We start from the raw sequence: 24198 nt of genomic DNA on the forward strand, positions 1-24198 counted from the left end.
TAAGGAACTAGAAACAAACATCAGCCTCATACGGGGCTGTAATGAGTAAATGCAATTTTGTCTTCAAAACAGAAAGTGAGGTTGAGGGAAACAGAGACTCATAGAATCATAGAATCATAGAGTTGGAAGAGACCACAAGGGCCATCCAGTCCAACCCCCTGCCAAGCAGGAAACACCATCAAAGCATTCCTGACAGATGGCTGTCAAGCCTCTGCTTAAAGACCTCCAAAGAAGGAGACTCCACCACACTCCTTGGCAGCAAATTCCACTGCCGAACAGCTCTTACTGTCAGGAAGTTTGAACAGCTCTTACTGTCAGGAAGTTACTGTCTGGGGTTCTGAATGTCAGGGCTGGTTGTCTGAGACAGACTTTTGCTTGAGCTTATCAGCGCTGTCTGTTTGGCTAGGACTCTGCCAGCCTATCACTGCTGAGCCCATTTCATCACTCTCTCTGCTGACAGCCCTCTAGCAAGGCAGCAGAGATTTGCCTGCCCCTACTCACCCCTACCTGTGCCTTTCACCAGCTGTGCAAGGTGCAGATATTTAAGGAACAAAGAACACACCCCAGCATCTTCTTGAGGGCAGAGGCTGCACCTGTTTGATTTGTGTCTGTTGCACAGCTGTTAAAAGTGCAAGAGCTCTTCCAAGGGGGAAGAAACATAGCAACCCTAAGGTGGACATATAGGCATTAGTTTCTAGCATAAGGCTCCCCCCCCACACACACACACCCATTCAGCCGTCTTTTGACTTTATCCCCTTGGAGCAAATGAGTGTAACTAAGACAGGGAAAAGTTGCTGGGCAACTATTCAGCAGCCCTCTAGAGGGGGGACCAGAGGGAGGAGGAGGAGATGGTTGGGAGCAAGCAGTGTGTTACCTTGGCTCTTCAGAGCATCATTCGTTCCACATCTTGCAAGCTGTTATCCTCCAAACTGCCCTTCCCCACTCTCCCCAAGTGCTCTCCTCCTGCACTCTCCCATTTGAAAAGCTACAATGTCTTCAGCTTTTGGTAAGAAGAATTGCTACAATATTCTCATGGAATGAAAGATATCAAATAGGTAAGGGGATGGTTTTTCATTGGGAAAAACATTATTATTATTATTATTATTATTATTATTATTATTATTATTATTACGATTTTTAACTGCCCTCCAACACCAAGTCATATATGCACACACACACATGCACAAACACACACACACAATTTACAATCAAAACTCTAGAGTAGGTCCCAAAACATCTTGCACGGGTGTCAAAAGCCCAGGAAAAGAGGTGTGTCTTCAGCATGTAGTGAAAGCTATACAGCCAAGATGCCAGATTTAGGGGCTGCCACAGAGAATGTCTTCTGCTGAGATGCCACACTGCTGAATTTCCCAGGGCAGTGAAACTACCGAGAAGGCCTCCCCACTGCCATTCTTAACACCCAAGAGGGTCTTTAGGGCACTAGCTTCACATAAGCTGTTGAGCGACAAAGAAGAATTTGTGAGGAAGAGTGATGTGGCATGAGATCATTTAAGCACAGCTTTCAGTGCTGATTTGGAATAGGGCAAAGGCCAAAAACAGAGGGCAAAAAACATTGGGCGACAGACTGGTCACAAGGAAGACCTTGGGCTTAAGTAAATATTCAATCCTGCTCAGTATTTACATTCGTTCGTGTGTGTGTGTTTGTGTGTGTGTGTGTGTGTGTGTGTGTGTGTGATTTCAGATGAGACTGCACCAGGCCACAACCACAGCGGGAAGCTACAAAGGTAGGCCTGTCATTTTGGGATCGTGCTGATATTTAAGATTTCTCTTCCAAGGGAGGAAGAAGAGGCTTGGAGTTCTGATGCTGGGCTACAGGTGGCTATAGAGTGCAGCCCAAGCCGCCTCCTTATGGATTTGTTGGTGCAGAGGCTGTAGGAAAAAGCTACTGAGGGAAAACATGGGGCTTCACATGATGGGCATCCACAGGATTTTTTCTGGGGGAATGTGGCAATTGGCAAAGTAAAAGCACTGAAAGGAGGAAAGAGGCTAGTTTCTATCAAAAAGTGATAAGAATAGAGTCTGTACATTTTGTCACCTATCTCAGGTTCTACAATTGATAGAAACTTACCCGTTCTTTTAAAATGAAAGCCGGGAATTTGGAGGCTATGGTTCATTTTTGGGGAGCGATTGGCCCCTTGCCTCCCCTCCATGGATATCCATTCTTTTCATTCTGACTTTGCTGGCCATGAATGTGAGAAGCGAGTGATTAGTGCTGTGATTTATCAGGAACAACTGCATTATTGTGTCAGAAATAGGTTTAGAATAGAATAGAATAGTAATTTATTCGCCAAGTACTTACATACTTGGAATTTGCTTTGGCTAATTTTACAATGTAAACGCACTTTATACAAAATATCTGTTAAATATCTGTGTAAGGATCGGAGTGTGCAGATCAGAACACTATTTCAAGCAAAGAGGAACCACTCCGACTGCGCCTGGAGCTTTTGCCTTCTGTCCCTGTAGTGACTTCAGAACAGGTTGTGAGGTGGTTGTTGGTGCCTCTGGCGCCGAGTGAATTGCTCTAGTTGATAATGCTTGACTTTGCTATAAAACTGATTCAGGTCGTTTGCCAATTTTTGACTCTCCAGAGCAGAAGAATATGTTCTCTTATATTCAGTAAAAAGATGTTCTCTTATATTCAGAAATGTTCGGTAAATTCTTCCAAAGAGTAGCCGAGACATGTTTGAGAATTGAGTCCGAATCATAGGTTCGTTTTGCCACTATAATCTCCTTCGTCAGTGCGCTCCTAGCTTGGTTGTACAAATTTCTGTCTCCTTTCCTCGAACCCTCCTCTTTAGCATATCAAAGTTCCCCTGAGTTTTCTTGATTAATAAGGTGCAGATCATCCATTTTATTGTCAAGTGTGTGAAGATTTGAGAGGTATATAGATGGTAAAGCCGATCTCATTCCTCGTTTTTGTAGCTTAATCAAAGCGCTAGCACTTTTTTGATGTCGTATTATAGCCTTGTTCGTGGTAGGGGTAGGCAATGTGGACTGCAACATTATCATTGGCTATACTGCGATGGGAGTTGTGGTCCACAACATCTGAAAGGCAGCACACTGGCCTTCCCCGATCTGGTGCTTTCCAGATGTTTTAGACCACGGCTACCATTATCTGCCAACCAATGGTTGTGCCAGCTAGGGCTGATGCGAGTCATAATATATAATCAAAGCCATATGGAGGTCATTGGGTTAGGGAGGGGCTGGTATGCACATACGGTATATTTGTGTTTTGTTGCTTCTTTTCCCCCTCGGTCTGCCACATTTAACTCAAAGCACAAGGCTGGTTCTGTCATTGGGCAGAATGAGACAGACACCTCAGGCAGCAGATGCTAGGGGGCAGGGAGCCGGACAGAAGAATTGTGTGTGTCATATGCTCTGCCCTGCATCCCCTAATCTAGCCTGTTGCCCTCTGGTGGGATGGAGGGCATTACCTGTACAGGCAACAAAAAGTATCGGGCCATCCCTGAGAAGCCTCAAATGGAGGCCAGGTGTTGCTGTTTTGCCCCACTGACATCTTACGTCAGGGGTGTCAAACTCAAATTCATCGGGGGCCACATCAGCAGTTTGGTCACCCTCAAAGGGCCGGTTGTATCTGTAGGACTATGTGTCCACTCTTTATTATAATAAATTATTGTCATTGCATTCAATTATTACTGTTTTTTGTAATAATGTAAGTAATAACTAGCTCTGAAAGCAGAAACATAGTCAGAGCGGCGGGCGGCGGGCAGCGGGCCACAGCACGAGGTCTGGCGGGCCGGATTAGGCCCGCGGACCTTGTCTCTGACACCCGTGTCTTACGTGCTTATTATTGACATTTGTGACAGTTAACTCCTGATTGGATCGGAGCAGGCTTTTAGTCTAACAAAAGGCCACATATCCCTAAAATAGGCCATCTATTTTAAGGGGTTCTCTATTTGAGTGGCTGTTGGGTCCAAGTCCAATTTAAAGATAAAGGACCTAGGAAGGGGACAGCAGGGGCCTGAACTCACCCATCAGCAGTTAGACCTGGGCAGCAGACTGGCCAGGAGCACAGGTCCCCTGATCACAGTCTTCCCCGCTGTGGTAAGATGTATGACTATTAAATTTATTTTAAAATGCACTCTGTCTGATGGTTGCTGCAGATTGGGATGGGAATGTGTAGGATATACAGCTGTGAACTTATAGAAATGGCATAAAATAGAGGAAGCTTTGAACCCACCTTTCCACTAAGTCGTCATGGTTTTATTGTGATGGTTTGGTGAAGATGGTCCACAACTGGAACAGACTTTGGCTGCATGTTCTCATGGGAGAACAGAATAGAACCTCAGCTATGGAGAATGGAGAGGAGGCTGATCCTTGCTTTGCTTGTTTGGTAGGTTGTCCACAATGGAGGGAGAGGAGCAGGAGGACCATTCAGAGGTGCAGCCTCACCAAGGACACAAGCGTAGACTCTGTAACTGCCAGCAGTGCATCCCACTCTGGGTAGTCTTGGTGCTGCTGGGCGGCGCTGGAGCGCTAACTTGGTATTTCATAGGTAACTGTTTGAGTCTTCCGTTGTTCTTCTCTGGGATGGTTGGTGATCTGGGATGGGGGGAGAAATCCCATTCAGTCCACATTTAAATGTGAACTTGCCTGATTCGCGCTTTCCAAAACAATTCAGGAAGCGAAACACAATGATCCTTCGAAATTCATACTTATCCCAGTTTGGCAATTTGGCAACTCTCTAGACAAGTAAGGTACACAAAAACGCATATACAGAAGTGTGCATCTAAATGTGTGTCTTACTGCAAATAACATAAAAGATTGCGTACAGTAGGACTTCACACAAAACTCTTAACGAATTTTCATGAGGACTGTAAAAAAAACACAACCACACAATAACACACACACACACACACACACACACGTGGAGAACTGAACGTATGAATGGGAAAATGGGAAACTGAGGGAGAAAAATGACATCCCTGTTGCCAATGCAGCATGGTGGAGGAGTGAGGTCAGTTCAAGCATCTCAAAGACACTTCCTGATCTGGCTTAAGCCCTCCTGTTTGCCGCTCACTTTTGACATGGTGAAGTCAACTCCTCTTTCATGTGGCTGAATGGTGAAGTGATTGTATGTCACTTAAAAATGGTTTGAGGGGGAATTTGCAGCTGAGGTACAGGTCAGCTTCATGGGAAGGTTGAAACAGTCACACAATCAGTTCACCGCACCATCATGGAAGCATCTAGGTCCAGCATTATCACAAAATATGCTAATATACCTTAATTATAGATAGCTGGCTAGAGGAAGAATCTGATATATATCCAGTTGGGATGGTTACATTTTAATCTGCTTAGGTAAGCATCAAGAGAAGTTGCCCCGAGCATTTTTCCCCAAGAAGCACTGAAAGATACAAGTTTTGAATTTTATTATACATGAAAGAAAGGAGATTCTAAGTAAGTTACACTTGACATATTATGACAATGAGTTTAAAGATTTCAGGAATTAAACAGTTACATGTGGTTTAATTAAATACAGTATGCTGAAGTCTTATTTATATTATGGCTAAGTACTGCCAAATTCGTTCAATATAGCACAGTAATGATGGGGGCTGACTTTTTAAAGTGGGGGAGGGACAAGACTCAGTGCTAGAGCATCTGCCTTGCATGCACAAGGTCCCATTCTTAATCCCCAGCATCTCCAGGTAGGGCTGGGAGTGCCCCCTGTCTGAAACCCTGGAGAGTCACTGCCGGGCAGAGTAGACTGTCTGATCGGTGGTATTTGCAAAATCCTGGTGCAGCGCTTTGCAAGCCCCAACAACCAGCTGATCAGCAGTGCCTGCAAATTCCCTTTTGGCCCAGCCATGTCCTTACCTGCCCTTTGCCTGATGTCAGGTATAGGGCGGCTCAAAGGGCCAATATGGGCCTAAGGTTGCTTACAGGACAAAGGTTCCCCATTATTGGTGTAGACAACACAGAGTTTAGCGAGGAGCCTGTCTCCTCTGCTCCAGCTACCTCTGTTCCTATGCTCGCTATACAATTCTGTAATCCGGAATTTATTGAATATATAGTTTTGTAAATTTGATTTTAAAAAACCCTTGATAAACAGATTGATGTTTTTGAAATGCATGGGAATAATTTTTTTTAAAAGTGCCTTCCTTCCTTCCTTCCTTCCTTCCTTCCTTCCTTCCTTCCCTTTCTCTTCATCTGTTTTTCATCCTCCTTGGCATTCATTTTTCCCTCTTGTTTCTCCTTCCCAGCAGAGGATCCTGTTGCACCATAGTATGCAGGAAGCTGGTACAAGCAGGAAGCCCTGCAACAAGAATGGGCTGGGCACCAGATTCTTTGGATCCACTGGTTCAAAAGCCCCACAGACCCTTAGCTATGCACCAGGCAGCAGGTGTAACAGGGAGGGAGGGAGGGAGGGAGGGACTTGGCTTCCTCCCCCCGCCTGCTCAATTTAGCACCCTGGCCAGCGCAAGCCAGCCCAGCTTAGAATGTGGCAGGGGATCCAATGCTCCACTCCCCCACCTACAGTCTGAAATGGTACTGTCCATTCTAATACTACTTCATTCTGCTGGCTTCATTAGGGTGGCCAAAAACATGCTTTACAGATGAGGGCCTGCCATTTTTTACTTGGATCTCACCCTTCCGCACCAGCCTGGCTCCTTTGACAGAGTTGTCTGAATGAAGTCTGTCCATTTTAAGTGTGGTGCAGTGAGAGCCCATGTGGTATCTTGGTTCCACTGTATGGAACTCATCCCTGTGTCTTGTCTTCCCGGCAGACTACAGACCACGCCACACAACATCCCTACACTTCTACTCGGGCAGCCTGAGGATCCTTAATCGACAGTTTTCCCTGGATCATGGGCGGATGGAATCCAGAGGCTTCTGGTCAGAGACAACAAAGACTCAGAAGATGGTAGGGGCACGACTTCATGAGCTACAGACGGTGTTAGTGTGAGGCATTAGTACAGAGGCTATTAGTGTGCAGAACTGCCAGCGTCTCTATGGGTCCTCCTCCAGTATCGTTCAAAGCAGTTTAAGTTGCAACTTCCCCATAGCCATTATTGGGTTTCCCCAGCAGGGAAAGCCCCGTCTGCCAAATTTCTACATTTCAGTCTGCAACAAAAGGCACATAAGCAGCCATAGGTAGCCAAGCGGCCTACTTTACAGAGGACAGTCCTCTATTTTAAGGTGTCCTCTATTTGAAACGCCCAAGTCCAGTTTACAGATAAAGATCCATTAGATGGGAAAGCAGCAACAACAGCAGACATGGCCTATTGACACAGTTAGCACCTAGACAGCAGACTGAGCAGGCCAGGCACACAGCTCACCTGGTCACAATCTTCCCCGCTACAGTCAAATGCATTGCATTGCTGCTTACATTATAGCAATTGTTTCTTTTTCATGATGCATTTCTAGAGCAGAGTTGGTAAAGATAAATGTGGCAATACAGTACTGGTTCATGCCTGAATGCTGAATGATAGGTGAATTATATTATGAGAGAGACTGGGTATTATTTTCTGATGGCACCATTGTCTGGTAATGACTAGAGAACATTTTTTTACAGCTGAAAGACCTCATCCATGCCACCGATTTGGCTCCTTACTACAACTCCAGCACTGTCTATGCCTTTGGGTGAGTGAAGCCTTATTAGCCTCTTTGAAAGCTGCCCTTAGAAGTTGCCGTGTGTTTATTTTACAGAGATGAAGAACCTGCCATACTTGCCCCCAAATGATTATCGGTCATGACTTTGGGTTAATACACCTTAAAGCTGGAAATGTTTCGCTAGCTGCAGAAGCAGCAGCATGATCGCCACTCTTGAAGCTGGGATAGCTCAGCTGGTAAAGCATGAGACTCTTAACCTCAGGGCCGTGGGTTTGAGCCCCATGTTGGTCAAAAGGATACCTGCATTGCATTGGACTAGATGACTCTTGTGGTCCCATCTAACTCTATGAATTTAAGATGCACAAATGGAAAGGAAGAAGCTTTATTCTCATTGCTATTTAATACAGTGGTACCTCGGGTTAAGAACTTAATTCGTTCTGGAGGTCCGTTCTTAACCTGAAACTGTTCTTAACCTGAGGTACCACTTTAGCTAATGGGGCCTCCTGCTGCCATCGCGCCACCAGAGCACAATTTCTGTTCTCATCCTGAAGCAAAGTTCTTAACCCGAGGTACTATTTCTGGGTTAGCAGAGTCTGTAACATGAAGTGTCTGTAACCTGAAGCGTCTGTAACCCTGAGGTACCGCTGTATTTATTTGAAGCTGCGGAGAGCGCTCATTGGGAGTTCTGGGGCAAGGTGCCCTCAATAGGCTGGTAACATTCAGCTCCGTTTCTCCATAACATCTGAATCAAGAAATGCTGTGTAGGCCCCTGACCTGTGTCTGGACAGAGCAGTGGGGTGGATGAGGGAAAATAAACTGGGCTTGAATCCCAATTGGTCCATTGCCTGCCCTGGATGGGGTTGCGCTTCCTGTGAAGGAGCCGTCTGGGGGGTGCTTTGGGGTCCAGAGTTTTCACTGGAGGCCAGGTAGCCATAGTCACTAGAAGTGTCTTTTCCAGCTGTGCCTAGTATGGCCACTTTGACTGTTCCTAACGCAGGAGAGGCTGACCACAATAGACCAGGCATTGGTGACATCAAGACTGGATGACCGCAGTGCACTTTATGTGGGCTTCCCTTGAACTTGACCCAGAAATAGCAAATGCTGCAGCACAATTGCTGACAGAAGGGAGGCCTTGTCAGCATGCAACACCTCTGTTCAGAGATCTGCACTGGCTACTGATATGCTACTGGGTCAAGTTCAGGATGTTAACATTGCCTTTAATGTATTGGGAACAGTTTGCTTGCAGGAGCACCTCACCCTACATGTGCCCATTCGACCGCTTTGATCTACAAAACTGGTGCTGTTACAGGTGCCGCATGAGACTCTGCAGTTGTAAGAAATTGATCTTTTAGTGTGGCAGCACCTGCACATGGACCATCTCTGCCAATTGAAATCAGGCAGGCCCTTCATTGAACATTTTTCGGCACCTTTATCTTTTTCTTTAGCAAGCCTATCCAGGCATGTAGATGTTTCCACGTTTTAATTTTTTCTATTGTTAATTTTAATTATTTTTAAATGCTTTGAGGGAAAATTATCAATGCTTTTAATACAGTGGTACCTCTACTTATGAATAACTCTAGTTACGAATGTTTCTACTTACGAATGGAGCTCCGTCTGCCATCTTGGATGCGGGTTAGATAGGATTTTTTTCTACTTACGAATTTTTAGATAGGGTTGCTTTGACTTACGATTTTTTCTCCCAATGCATTCCTATGTGATTCGACTTACAATTTTTTTCGACTTACAAATGTGCATTCGGAACGCATTAAATTCGTAAGTAGAGGTATCACTGTACTTACTGTAAACCACATAGAGGCTTTCTTGCACTCAAGCCTTATATAAATTTTGTTGAATGAATTTTGAAATAAATTTCAAAATCCATTTGTTTTCTCCATTTGCTAGGGAGGGATCTCTGACATGCTTCTTCTGGTTCGCCCTTCAAGTCCCCAAAGGGCAACACAAGGAGATGACTGCGGAGAAAGTGAATGCCACACTCTACAAAGAGCTTCTTGGCAGCATCGATAGAACAGGACACCTCTCATACCAGACGGAATACAAGGTTGACCCAGAATCCTTGGTTTTGCTAGGTGAGTACTGATCACATATGTGCAGTTTGTACTTCCAAGAAGGAAGAGATGCCTATGATACCTATATAGTCTGGAAAAAAAGATTGCCTGACTCTGCAGAAGAAAGAGATGGGAGGAAACACAGGGTGGAGTGAGTGTGTCTGTCAGCAGGATAGGATGCTGACAATATAAGACCAAGAAAGGAAAGATGCAGTGAGATGGATCCAGACTTAGTCATGCTTGGATTAGACCAGAGGAAATCATGACTAACTTAAATCCCATTTATTTCAGTGGGTCTACTCTAGGGATGAGGGAGAAATTCAGTTTGCATTTTAATGTAGTCCTATCCAATGTGAACAATGTAAACAATGCATGAACTGAAACACAACTATCCTTCAAGGTTTCCAATTTTCCAAATTTGGCTTTGTACTTCTCCAACCAAATAACTGTGAGCAAAAATGCTTATGTTAGGGGGGGGGAGTGTGGATTAAAATGTACAAAAAAAGCATCATATGAAGGGGAAATGTTTGCAAATTTGTATCGTAGGAGATATGCACACTAAAATAATGGTGGACTTCCGTGAGGATTCTCCTTTTGAACAAATTTGCAAACTGATGTGGAAATGTGGCAAAACTGGAAATATGAGAAAGCAGATTTGACAAATTATTCAATTTCTCATCTAAGCATAACTGAGTCTATGATTCCCCTCTTTGAAAGGAATGCTTTCTGAAGATTTATAAATCTTCCTCAAAGAAAGCATGTGATAGAGTCCTAATTTTTATAACAACAACAACAACAACAACAACAACAACAACAACAACAACAACAACAACAACAACAACAGGTGTCACAGTGCTTAAAATTCTTCAAGGTTCCATTGACCCAAGTGGCAAAGTTATGTGATTTTCCTTGTTTATCTGAACAGCTGATTATCTGGCTGCATCCTGGGCCACTTGTAAAAATGAAGATGTACCATACTATAATATATATCTCATACCTTATCCAACAGAAGTACAGTGGTACCTCAGGTTACAGGCACTTCAGGTTACAGACTCTGCTAACTCAGAAATAGTACCTCGGGTTAAGGACTTTGTTTCAGGATGAGAACAGAAATCGCACGACGACTGCGTGGCTGCAGCGGGAGGCCCGATTAGCTAAAGTGGTCCCTCAGGTTAAAAACAGTTTCAGGTTAAGAACGGACCTCCGGAACGAATTAAGTTCTTAACCCGAGGTACCACTGTATCCCCTCTTTGCTTGAGATAGTATCACCATTCCCAGATCTTTGCATGCGAAAATCTTAACATGCTCACTCACCCTCCAAACAGATGGTCAGCATTGTCCGCTTTTCAATGATCAACTGGCTGTCACATCTGATCAGCCATCTTTTAGAGGCATGGGAAGGAAACCAGTAGCTCTCCAGATGCGGTAGGATTCCCAATCCCATCAGTCCCAGGCAACAGGGACAGTCCGCAGGGATGATGGGAGCTGTAGCTCAACAACATCTGGAAAGCCACAAGTTGGTTCCCCACTCCTGTGTTACTTAGAGGATATGCACAGGACCTAATCTATCATGGATAATGGTGAGTGCAGATCAGCTTGCTAGATGTAGCAATTAAAAAGAACAGGTACCACCCACAATGGAAACCTGTTCCCAAGACTGAATTGCACTTGCTGGCAGATAGACTTTAAACATCCTCCTAAACCTTCCCACCACCACCACCCATTGCATTGCATTGCATTGCATTGCATTGCACCTCACAGCAAACTGCCATGTCAAAGTCTCTTTCAACAGTTTTGCCTTCCTCTTGTTACAGTACAGGGCCGGCTCGCCGTAGACTCCCAGTGGCGCAGGGCACCATGGCGCCGTCCCGCCAGGAGGGCGCCGCGAGCTGCGCCCGCCCGCTGGCCGGCCGGTCCGCCGGTCCGCTGCGCGTCGCGCCCACCTGCCCACCGCGCTGGGAAACAGGGCGGGAGGGCGCCGGAGAGATCGCGCTGTGCCTGCCCGCCCGCCGCGCAGCAGCGCCGCGCCCACCCGCCCACCGTGCCGGGAAACGGGGCGGAAGGGCGCCGGAGAGATCCGGCGCACCATGGCGACAGGGGCGCTTAAGACGGCGCTGTTACAGTATACTTTGCAATGTTCCCCTGTGGAAAAGTTGACTGTGTTTTGCCAATCTGTGTTCCTTCACTCTCACTTCTACATTACCAATTTAAAGTGGTGAAACACTCATTCCCTCTTTTCAGAGAGCGCAGAAAATTGCTGGGAGTTTTAGTAGCTAGCGGTGGGAAGAGTTGGGATTTGAACAGAATATTCTCGGAATCATCTTGAAACCTGGCTTGTTTCCAAAAATGAAACAAAACCCCATGACAAACAGTTAAATGAAATAAAACTGATGCATTTGCACTACAACTCTAATATTCGCCTGTTTTTAACAATCATTCCTATTTCAGTGCATTGTGCCTGCCCATAAAACTGGCCTTATTAGCTCTTTGTATACCAGATGCTTGTCCCTTTTGCCATCGAACATGTCAATGAAAGGATTTTGGTTTCTAATTTCTCTACCTCACCACTGGCAAAAATGTTAAATGAGACCAACTCTTTATGCTTCCGAAAATCTCCCTGCTAAGAAATTGCCATCATTCATCATTATCTTTTATTTACAGTTTTTTCCATTCCTAAGGCGTTCTGCGTGACGCTGCTCAGCTCTAAGTAATTTGTGTATTATAATTTTGCAAATCACACTTAGCAAAGAGCAGAAGGACACATTCCAACCTACCTAAGTGACAAAGGCTATGCCCTGGCATCGTCAAGTCTGAAACCCACTATTAAATCTCAATGGGATTACAATAGATTATGTTATCTGGAGTTTCTGAATAATCTTCAATTTCCATCACATAGGTAGCCATATTGGGCTCAGACTTACTGGTGCATCCATTTTGCACAATACACTGGACGCATAATGTTACAACACATTTTATATTAAAAAGTGAGGCAAAATAATTGTGCATGGGCAAGAGAAAATGCAGAAGGCTGTAATGCCCCCCCCCCAACACTCTTAGGATGAACCTTATAAATATACAGGGCCGTCTTAAGCATAACTGGTGCCCTGGCGCCGTGGTGCGACGGATCCCTCCGGCGCCCCCGCCCCGTTTCCCTGCGCAGCGGGCGAGCGGGCACAGCGCACAGCACGGCTGCCACCTGGAGGCCCGGAGCCCTGCGCAACCCAGACGCCCCTGCGCACGACGGAGGCGGCCCCAGGCCCGTGCGCCTCCAGAGAGCGGCCTGAAGCCGCTGAACAGCAGAGAGGCGTGCCTGGGGCGGCTGCCGCCGCACCTCTCAGCGGGCACAGCAGCGCCCCTTCTCCACATGGCCAGTCAAGGGACTCTCACATGCGCCCTCCTCCTGGGCTGGCCAATGAGGTTAGGCCAGCTCACCCTTCCCTCCACACGGGCTCCTCCCCCACCATGCCTCCACCCTCCCAGCTTCCCAATCCACCAGGGGGGCATAACACTTGCCCCGCCCCAAGTGCCGGCAACCCACACAACTTACCGGATATAAGTCACACCTGAATATAAGCCACTCCCTTAAAATTCTGCAGGCACTCACACCCGTTTCATTTTACCGTATGTCTGTTTCAGCAGCAATATCGTAAAAGCCAATTTTGGTAAGGTCGCAAATTTAAGCCGTGCTTTCATTTTTCACGGTCGGAATTTGAAGGGGGGAAAAGTGTGCTTATGTTCAGGCCAATACGGTACTTATAAAGCACATTCCCCAATCCCTAAAGAATCATGGGTGCTGTGGTTTTTCCTCACAAAGCTGTGATTCCCATATCCTTAATAAACTACAATTTCCAGGTTTCTTGGGGTGTGTGCTTTAAATACATGGTGTATACACAGCCTTGCCATGCACATTGGTGGTACTGTATAAATAACAATAATAATACTTCCCTCTAATTGGAGATAATCATTACTTTTCTTCCATGCTAAGTGCAGAGAGGCATGATTCATTATTTAATGGGTAACTATAAAGATTTTTGTACCTCAGAATGAAGCCTCGCTATGATAATTGTCGTATTACATGGTGTGATGACAAATTCTTTTAAAGCTTTCAGAGCTTCTTAACGGGAGGGATTTGTCCTGCTTTAACTCCCCTTATTTTGTTTGATTTGTTAAAAATCATCCCCATCATCATCAAACCTTTATAGGCACCACATACAAATATTCAAAAAATTTTTTGTTAAAAATCAAGAATGGATTGTTGTTGTTTTTTTAAAAAAAACTAACTAGGTTCTGAAATAAATTCTAACCATATAAATGTTGGTTCAAAACAATTTCTTTGAGACAAAATACATTTATGAATGCACCTACTAAAAGGAAATAGATTCAGAAATATATATTTAAGTGCAATGTTTTGTAGACTTTTTGTTGTTATTTATTTTTGTGTTTGGTTTAAGGAGAGAATTACTTTAGATAAAATGAATGAATTCTCTGGAAGCCTAGATCCATGTTTGAGGCAAGTACCCTTTGCTGAGAGAGCCCCAGCAAAGATTTAAAATCATGAAACATGCAGCAAAAGTGGAAATGTAGGCTTAGACCTTTAAAATACCCCCTTCCAAAGTTCCCCACTTCCCTTAGCATAGAAAGAGACCTCACGCTTGATAAGTTTTAAATGGTTTACTTACAAACTCTTCAAAGGTCAGATTCATGTGCTTTCCCATACAGCAGCAAGAAAAGACAGGCAGTTTTACTTAGTTTCAAAATAGTAAGAGTTTCTAAATTATTTGTATAAAAACACAAAGATGGCTGGCGTATCCAGCTTAGAACTCCTTACTGGTAGGGTTCACATGGTGGAAGAAAAAAGAACAAAGAGTTTGGTAACCCTTGCTTCCAAGGCGAGGGGTTGTGACCTAGCTAAGCCTGGCAGACAGTTTACTCTACAGTCTTAAGCCCTTAATGTGTTTATTAGAGTTAAGCATGTTGGTGATATGAATCTGATTTATCCCAGTTTTGTTTTTTCTAAAAGATATTTTAATCAGTTTAATGTGCAAATGGAATGGGACACATGTGAAAGTGACTTGGACTGAGATTAGTCGGCTCCATCTAGCCCTAGATGGAAGGCTACCAGTTTAAAGTGCACTTTTGTGGGTGTAGGTTTGATTGAATAGAATAACTACCGGTAATATATTTAGGACTGCCAATCCCAGCTGTGTAATCCCTTTGCCTTTGATATGGAAATGGAGCATTGTGAGACCACAATTAGGATAAAGCACTGCTTTGAGTGCAATACAGGATCACAATGGCCGTTCCACTTCAACTTCTTTGCACAAGTGGAATAATTCGGCATTGCTAAAGTGCTCTAGTCTGGAACTGCAAGAATATTTCCTCTCCTCTAAAGACTGATATCTGGGAGTATTCCCACCCACCACTCCACTTATTTTGACTCATCTCTATTCTTATGAAGCTGTAAAGGGGGGAAACAAAACCCAACAACTTAATTGTCTTTTGTTTTGCTTTCCCTTGTCAAAGCCATCTGACATGAAAGAACAGCTCAGTGTCTCTTCCATTGTACATCACTCACCCCAGGTTGCTTTTCTTCCCACATCCTCCCCACCTCTTGTTTCAATACCTGCTTATTCAGTTCAGTGGGAATACTTGTAGTAGAGATTTCTGAACAAGGCATTCAGTTGCTTAAGGCATCCTCTTGATGACTGATCCCTTTGGATGACAGCATCCTCACCCAAATTTTGGTACCATTTAGCCCTGATTCAGGAAATGGCCATAGCTCAGTGGCAGGGCATATGCTTTGCATGCAGAAGGTCCCAGGTTCAATCCCTGGTGTCTCCATGTACAGGTGAAACTTGGAAAATTAGAATATCATTGAAAAGTGCATTTATTTCAGTAATGCAACTTTTTATTTTTATTTTTATTTTTACAAATGCTTTCTTTTGGAAATTCCACAGTAATAAAACAAATAGTTACAATAATACCAAAATAAACATCGCTATTACATTTCATTAATTACATTCCATTTATAATTGACCCGCCTAATGACAAATAATTACAATTAGAACAAATAAAGGCTTGACATATCTTGCTTTGCATGTCATACATCTATCTCATATATTGGTTTCACCTTTTAAGTTGCGTTACTGAAATAAATGCACTTTTCGGCGATATTCTAGTTTTCCGAGTTTCACCTGTAGGACCTGGAAACATACCTGCCAAGTCCTGGACGGAAAGATCCGGGATCGGCAGCGCGCGCACACCGGAAGTTGCGTGAACGCAACTTCCGGTGGCGCTTTGCCCTTCTATGGGCACCAGAAAATGGCAGCGCCGGCACCGGAAGTCGCTTCCACACATGACCGAAAACACGTAAAAGCGACTTCCGGCGCCGCCATTTTCTGATGCCCATAGAAGGGCAAAGCGCCACCGGCAGTCGCTTTTACGCGTTTCCGGTCATGCGCGGAAGCGACTTCCGGTGCCGGCGCTGCCATTTTCTGGTGCCCATAGAAGGGCAAAGCAGCACCAGAAAAATGGCCGCCGGCAGAAGCCGATTTAAGGGAGAATATCGGGATTAAAAACTAAACGGGAGACTGCCGGGAAACGGTAGGAAAAAAGGGGTTTTCCCGGCGGAAACAGGATACTTGGCAGCTATGCCTGGAAAGCTGCTGCCAGTCAGTGTAGACAATCAGTAGCGTTGCTGGGGGGACAGTGGCCCTGGGCACATTTGGGGGGAGGGCATTTTGTTCTACGCCTCCCTGCCTATCACGTGCCGTTGGGTTGGAACCAGAAGCTTTGAATCTCCTTTTCTGGAGCATGCAGGAGGAAATAAAAAGAGGGTGCTTGAGCATACAGGCTCATACATACAGTGCTGATTCTGCTGAAATATGGTTTGGCATTCTATCTAACCAATTATTGATAACGGGAAGGGGGGACGATTTATGGTGTGCCTAGTACAGCATGAAAAAGGAAGCTGGCCGTGAATGGAGTGGATGTTTCTTGCATTTTTTGAGTTTTTAGTTTTTGGTCTTGCAGGATCTCATGTGGGTTTTTTTTCTTTATGTGTGTTTTTTCTAACAGAATCCAGTGTGAAAGACATAAAAGTCCTGAAATCCACATTGGGTAGGCTGTTTATTTCTCCCTTATTTTATGTTTCTTGCATTGATGTGCGTGAGAGGGTTTGTTTTTAAAAATCCATAAACCAATGTGACATTTTATCTCTTGAATTTATATCCCACCCTTCTTCCCAAAGGAGCTCAGGGTGGCAAACAAGTGATAAAACAATAAACATATTTTGAAAACGGCAAGAACTGAGCTTAAAACTATTCATAGCACTTGGTCTCACTTTCATAGGTTGCATTCTTATAAATTGTTATTGTCCTTTGTTTTCTGGGTTGGTGTTTAATCTGATTCTTGTGAGCATCTTTGGGCTTACCTTCAATGGGGAAAGGTATCATTGTGGTTGGTCCTTGTCCTCATACATTGATTCTGTTTTTAATACCTCTAACATTAGCATGGAGTTTGCTGTGATTATGCAATGTGTGAAATACACATGCCTTTAAAAAAAAAACAAATTAGGAATGTCCAATTGTCTTAAAGAATATTTTTATGAGCACTTCCCATTTGTGTGTATGCATGTGAATGTTGGATGTCACACTAAACCATGGTTTAAAGGTAAAGGGACCCTTGACCATTAGGTCCAGTCGTGACCAACTCTGGGGTTGCGCGCTCATCTAGCATTATTGGCCGAGGGAGCCGGCGTATGGCTTCCAGGTCATGTGGCCAGCATGACAAAGCCGCTTCTGGCAAACCAGAGCAGCACATGGAAACGCCGTTTACCTTCCCGCTGTAGCGGTTCCTATTTATCTACTTGCATTTTGACGTGCTTTTGAACTGCTAGGTTGGCAGGAGCTGGGACCAAGCAACGGGAGCTCACCCCGTCACAGGGATTCGAACCGCCGACCTTCTGATCAGCAAGCCCTAGGCTCAGTGGTTTAACCACAGTGCCACCTGGGTCCCCTGGTCCTATGGTTTAGCATAGTGTAAATTGATCTAGCCATCTTCCAGGCTTGTGAGCTCCTCACTCCCCTTCTCAGCTCTTGTAGGACTGAGAGAAGGTGCTCAGAAGCTTTCATTTCCACTTTTATGGAACCACAACTTACCATGTTGTCCAAGCTGGGAACCGTGATTAATAATAAATATAGCTAGTTTAAACAAGCCTGCTTCAGAAACTACCCTTCAAAGTGGTCTTGTTTTAAACTAACAATTGTTAATGCTAACCACAGTTTCACTCCAGATGACACAACAGAACCATGGTTAATTAAAAGGAAAATATCCCCAAAGGAGGATGGAGCATGCAAACCTGGGAGGAGGCTAAACCATGGTTTAGCTGACATCGTAATGCTGTCTCTGCCCATGTATATGTATATGTCTTCGGGGGGGTGGGGGGTTTAACACTTGTGCTTATACTCCAGAGTAGGGAACTGGATCTAGCTGCTGGGCAAGATTCCTAAATCCCCCAGCCTGGTGGGTGGGAGCATCCACCTGACACTCACCTGATCATCATGACATAAAGTACAATACATATGTTTTGAAACACCTACTTATTACTTTTACTATCTTGTAATTTTATTCTCCCTCTTCCTATGACTGTTTTATTAGTGCTTTAAACTTAAAAAATGTAAAATGTAAAAGATGTTTACAAAATACTTTTCACAGTGCACTTTTAAAATGTCATTTTGTAATGAAACAGTTCGGAAATGAGCAGAAATTAAGAGCAACACTGGGTCAAAAGTAAAGCATTTTGTAAAATAACAATTCTATTGATTTCAATCAGAGATTTAAGCACATCTTTCACCTTTTTCCATTGGGACAAAAGGACTTGAGCACAGTTTTTGGGGTGACAAGGACTGAGATGGCTAGCAACATTTTAAGGAGAGAGTCACTGAAGAATCAGACTGGTTACTAAATTTTGATTGTATCAAAGGAACCTGGAGGAATGCAGATTGCAAACCCTTCCTATGTTACTTTGCTTTGATCTCTCGTAGGGATACGGAGTAGTTTAACTTTAAGCCACACAAGGGGGCAATCCTACAGAACACCCACTTTCCTCAGAATGAGCACCATTGAACTCAATGGGGCTTAATTCTGAGCAGGCATGTCGATGGTGGTGCTGTAAGACCCCTTTTCTGAAAGACAACTCTCCCCCCCCCCCATCTAGTGGGACGCTCTGCAATTTTGCTTCTCTTTGTAGGTTGCTACAGGTACAGCTACATCAGGGAAGATGCTGTGCTCAAGCTGAGGGGCCCAGACTACCTTGCCTCTAGCTGCCTCTGGCATCTCCATGGCCCCCAAGGCCACATGATCAAGCTACGCCTGGAATGGACCCTCTCCGAATGCAGAGACCGACTGGCCATGTATGACGCAGCAGGACCTCTGGAAAAGCGGCTCATCACTTCGTAGGTAGCTTTGATGTCATAGAAGCATGAATGGCAAAAGATGGAGCCACAGGGCTGCTTTGCGCATCACAGTAAAGCCATGTTTAATGGCTTATTGTGAATGAGCACATAGCAATGTGGCCCAGCCCTCTTGGCTTGGGGCTCGTCCACACTTCTGCTTGTCCTGGGTCTGCAAAACATGGGTCCAGGAGATTTTCCAGTTGTCCTGTGCTTTCTAGGCATGGATCCAAGCAGGGTTATGTTTTGTTTTTTGTCCCACTCAGGAAAACTCACTATTTGCTGCTGAATCACCAATTCTGCAGAGAAACTGATTGAAATTTGTTCCAATTCAGCAGTAAACTGAGAGTGGGACAAGCCCTTGGCTAGTGTAATGTTTGAGTCAGAATTGGTGGTTCGTTTCACTTAAACAAGCCACAGTTGGGAAGCCCAAAACAATGGCTTGTTTGGAGCAAAGGGAATCACAATTTCTGCATTAGACATGACGGTAAGCCAAGGGTCATGGCCTGGTTTCCACATTTGCACTACGGTAATCTGACCAGAACATTTGGAAAACATTTGGGAAAACTTTCTGACAGTAAGAGCTGTTCAGCAATGGAACAGACTCCCACACTAGGTGGTGGACTCTTCTTCCCTGGAGGTTTTTAAGCAGAAGTTGGATGGCCATCTGTCATGGATGCTTTAGCTGAGAGTCCTGCATTGCAGGGGGTTGAACTAGATGACCCTCGGGGTCCCTTCAATCTCTATGATTCTGCAAATACAAAACCCACTTAAAAAACAAACAAACACACACACACAGAGGCATGCTCTTAAAAAAAAACATTTCTAGCCATCTTGTTGTGGTATAGTGCTTAAGAGCGGTAGACTCGTAATCTGGGGAACCGGGTTCGTGTCTCCACTCCTCCACATGCAGCTGCTGGGTGACCCTGGGCTAGTCACACTTCTCTGAAGTCTCTCAGCCCCACCCACCTCACAGGGTGTCTGTTGTGGGGGAGGAGGGGAAAGGAGATTGTTAGCCGCTCTGAGACTCCTTCGGGTAGTGATAAAGCGGGATATCAAATCCAAACTCTTCTTCTGGTGATTAAGGGCTTATCCATACTTCCTCTTGTAACACTGCTTTCCCCCACAGAAAGCTGCTCTTTACTGCTCAATCAGAACAAACAGCAATATGGGTTTTCCCCAGAGTGCTGCTTGTTCCGATCTATCATGAAAGAGTGGGTTTTCCCTTGGAAAGGAGTTGGGAACTGGGAAACTGCTATGACCCATGCTTTCTAGGCACAGCACAAGCGGAAATGTAGATGACTCTTTCCCCCTTCAAAGTTCCTTCATTTTCTCTCTGCCTTTCCCCACCTTGTCAATACACTAATCCCCTTCCATTTTCACCCTCTGCCCCAGGCTGTATGGCTGCAGCCGCCAGGAGCCTGTGGTGGAGGTCCTGTCTTCAGGCCCCGTCATGTCTGTGGTGTGGAAGAAGGGGATGTACAGCTACTATGATCCTTTCATACTCTCTGCACAGGCTGTGCCCTTTGAAGGTGAGCAAGGATCCCGAGAGGTCTGGGGAGAGAGAGAGAGAGAGAGAGAGAGAGAGAGAGAGAGAGAGAGAGAGAGAGAGAGAGAGAGAGAGAGAGAGAGAGAAGATGCAGGGAGCTTTTGTCAAACCCTTCACTTCCTTTGCCAAACATCACTCATCATAGATATAGATATTTATTACAATTTCAGCAGCCAACACTGTATCTGAGATGTAGAGTAACTGCTATCTATTATGGAATGGAAGCTTTGCACAACAATTTGGCCCAAGAATCCACTGATGTTTGGAAAGTAACTTAGACACTAAGATAAGAGCAACTTTTATATGAGAAGACGTAAGACAAATTTCCACCTTACACTAAAGCCAGAATCTGGGACAGAAGATTGTGCAGTAATTATTCATGCTGGCCTCTGGACAGGAGAAAGCTTAATATTTAACACCACATCTACATAGTTCTAACACAGAGAAAAGCATATCTCCTTTGCATGCAAAGAATTCCAGGTTCATCTCCTGGAATTTCCAGTTAAAGTGATTTCAGGTAGCAGGGCTGGGGAAGGTCTCTGCGTGAGGAGCTGGCACTGCTGCCAGTCAGCATAGGCAATACAAGGCTACATGACCCAGTGATCTGACTCAGTATAAGGCAGCTTTGGGTGTTTACATCATCACCATAGGGATCCTCTATCAAAGTTAGCATTAGGATATCCAAACCGGAACCTCTTAAATTATGGAGCAGGGAACTTGTGGCTCTCCAGATGTTGTTGGACTCCAATTCCCACCAACCCCAACTAGCATGAGGGCCAGATGTTGTCCACTGCTGTTCTAAGCAAAACTGCTCTGAGTAGTTCTCTATTTGCTAAAAAGAAAGTAAATGGGCCGAAGGTCCATAGCTTCTGATTTGCAAGGAAGTGAAAATGCCTCAGTTGAATGCACGGCATGCTCCCCCACACCACATGTGCACACACACTGGCTTATACAGAAAGGACTGTGTTAGCCAAAGAATACACTTATACCATGTCCAAACCATTGATCCAAGTACCTCAATATTGTCTTCACTAACTGGCAGTGGCTCTCAAGAGTATCAGACAAGTGTCTTCCCCCAGGGCTACCAGTAGATGCCAAGGTCTGAATCTTCACCACTTCCTCTTGTTCATTGGATTGGACATCAGGGCCTGGAAACTGACAAGGTGCCTTTAGGCAGTCTAAAAACACAATCAAGCATGTATTTCCTCTGTACAGTATATATTCAATGTAAACATGAGGAAGCTCCTTGACATCTCCGAGATCTGTTATCAGTCTGCCATGCACAACTGCAGATTTGCCAGCAACGGTTAAATCATTGCATCAACAGAAGAACTATAATTAATTTCTCCCTGAGACAAAGGACTGTCTAGTTTTACAGTGTTTCTATGAGAAGCCCCTTCCTCTGAGTCGGAAGTATAAACACGAGCAACGTTTTTTCTTTTCTGTGGCTCAGCTGGTGTCAGAATATTTCTGTCTTTTCAGCCTGCCAGATGAATCTAACGCTACGGGGAAGCCAGGAGATACAAGGGAACATCAGGACTCCATACTACCCCAGTTACTATGCGCCCAATACGCAGTGCACTTGGCACATGACGGTGAGGTCTCCTTGTCCTTTGCCAGATGACGATGGGCTGTGTGTGTCCTTCTGCACCAAAGCAATCAATTAAATTATGTACCAAAAGAATTGCATTATGCACTTATTGTTGTTGGTGTTGTTGTTACATTTACACCCAGGTCCCTATCTTGAAGGATCACACTCAGGGGAGTGTGCATGGCTCTCTTCCTGCAGCCTCAGATTTAATTCTCACAACAACCCTGTGAGGTTGTTTAGGCTGAGAACTAGTGTGGCTGGCCAAAGGTCACCAGATAAATGTAGATCTGAACCCAGATCTCCCTGGTTGCAGCCCTAATGTGTTCTCTTATTTTGCACACTTAAAAAAAAACCCATTACTGAGCCTCTTGTTGAGGATACTATGTCTTCCCCTCATGCTTTGCTGCTCTCGTTTCTGTATTCAAAGCCCCTTTACCTAGCATTATGCAAATACGATAGTTAACATCAGAGATGGGAAGCTGTGGCCCTACAGGTGCTGCTGGACTCCAACTCCTATCAGCTCCAGCCAGCATGGCAAATGGTGGGGGAGTGATGGGAGTTGTAGTCCAACAAGTTTCCCATCCCTGGTTAACATGGACAACATCTCCATCTTTGCAGGTCCCATCTCTGGAATATGGAGTCGTCCTTTGGTTTGATGCTTACACTCTGAGGAGACAGAAGCATGACCTCCCATGTACCCAAGGGCAATGGACCATCCAGAACAGAAAGTAAGGAGATCCTGACATTTTGGTATGGCTGTTTATGTCCCTTTCTTCATGGATGCTCCAGCTCACTTTTTGTTGGGTTGGAGTTATCTCCCGGACTTCTGCTTTTGTTCTTCCTGCTGCCCATCATTCAAAGAGCAATCTGCTGGGAAAGGTTCTCTCCATCTGCTCCTGCGGCATCATATCCTCTGTGCTTTCACTTCTTCTAGCTCTGTGCTTTGAACACCCACCTGACAGGCAGAAATTCAAGAGATGCAGCCTCACACACACACCCTTTTTCACTATACAGTGGTTCCTCGGTTTACAACCACAACTGGTTCCGGAAGTCTGTACTTAACCTGAAGCGTACTTAACCTGAAGCGAACTTTCCCATTGAAAGTACAGTGGTACCTCGATTTAAGTACACAATTGGTTCTGGAAGTCCGTACTTAACCTGAAGCGTACTTAACATGAAGCGAACTTTCCCATTGAAAGTAACAGAAAGTGGATTAATCCGTTCCAGACAGTCCGCGGAGTAAACTGAAAGTACTCAAACCGAAGCGTACTTAAACCGAGGTATGACTGTATCTCCATATCACTTGTTGCATTTCTGCCATAGTGTGGCTTCTAAGAGCACTGCGCCTCTGGTTGCTTCTACATGAAATGCATGTTGAACAACTGTCCCGATTTGTTTTCACAAAGTTTGCATGGCGGTCATACGCAACCACCATCAAGGGGTTGTTACTTGAATTTTCCACTGTAGTTTCCGGTTACTTTTCTTACAGTAAAAAGTTATTTTTTAAGGGGTGGGTGGAAGAGGATTTGTTGTGCAGGAGAATGTTGTTTAGCAGTTCTTATCTATTGCAATGTCTTTTCTTTCTTTGTGGTGGGTTATAAAGGCACATTCTTATTGTGCAAAGAGCACATACTAGCAACTAGTCTGTGCAAAAATGTGAGAGCCTGGAAGTGTCAGAAGAAAAAGTGGCATTCCTAATTTAGTTGCAATCATAGGTGGAAAAGGGAGATGCACCTACTCCAAGCATTTGCTCAGGGCCGTCTTGAGCAGATCACACGCCCTGGTGCTGAGGGGCGGAGATCGCTCCGCCGCCCGCCCCGCCCTCGCAGGGCGCAATTGGTTTCCGTGCGGCTTCGCCGCGTGGCGCCCTCCTTGCCAGGACGGCGCCCAGCTTACCAGCCCCCCGCCATAGTGCACTGCGCCACCGGGGGTCTATGAAGAGCCGGC

The 24198-nt window shown here is 44.9% G+C and overlaps 1 protein-coding gene across 3 annotated transcripts in view; it reads left to right on the forward strand.

The window, feature by feature from the left end:
• Nucleotides 1-1628: 1628 nt before the first annotated feature.
• TMPRSS6 (transmembrane serine protease 6) overlaps nucleotides 1629-24198 on the forward strand; it is a 35597-nt gene continuing 13027 nt past the window's right edge. For 2 of the 3 annotated variants that reach the window (XM_035127072.2, XM_035127073.2), the window contains exons 1-10: nucleotides 1629-1745; nucleotides 4380-4537; nucleotides 6768-6904; nucleotides 7556-7623; nucleotides 9496-9680; nucleotides 16737-16778; nucleotides 18910-19114; nucleotides 20507-20643; nucleotides 22143-22255; nucleotides 22870-22979. In XM_035127072.2, coding sequence (XP_034982963.1) covers nucleotides 4390-4537; nucleotides 6768-6904; nucleotides 7556-7623; nucleotides 9496-9680; nucleotides 16737-16778; nucleotides 18910-19114; nucleotides 20507-20643; nucleotides 22143-22255; nucleotides 22870-22979 — 1145 coding nt within the window. In that variant the 5' untranslated portion in view covers nucleotides 1629-1745; nucleotides 4380-4389. Of the gene's footprint in view, nucleotides 1746-4379; nucleotides 4538-6767; nucleotides 6905-7555; nucleotides 7624-9495; nucleotides 9681-16736; nucleotides 16779-18909; nucleotides 19115-20506; nucleotides 20644-22142; nucleotides 22256-22869; nucleotides 22980-24198 lie in introns of those variants that run through there. The other variant, XM_035127074.2, reaches the window with a different exon arrangement.

The sequence above is a fragment of the Zootoca vivipara genome, chromosome 10 (assembly GCF_963506605.1).
Source record: "Zootoca vivipara chromosome 10, rZooViv1.1, whole genome shotgun sequence".
NCBI classification, from domain to species: domain Eukaryota; kingdom Metazoa; phylum Chordata; class Lepidosauria; order Squamata; family Lacertidae; genus Zootoca; species Zootoca vivipara.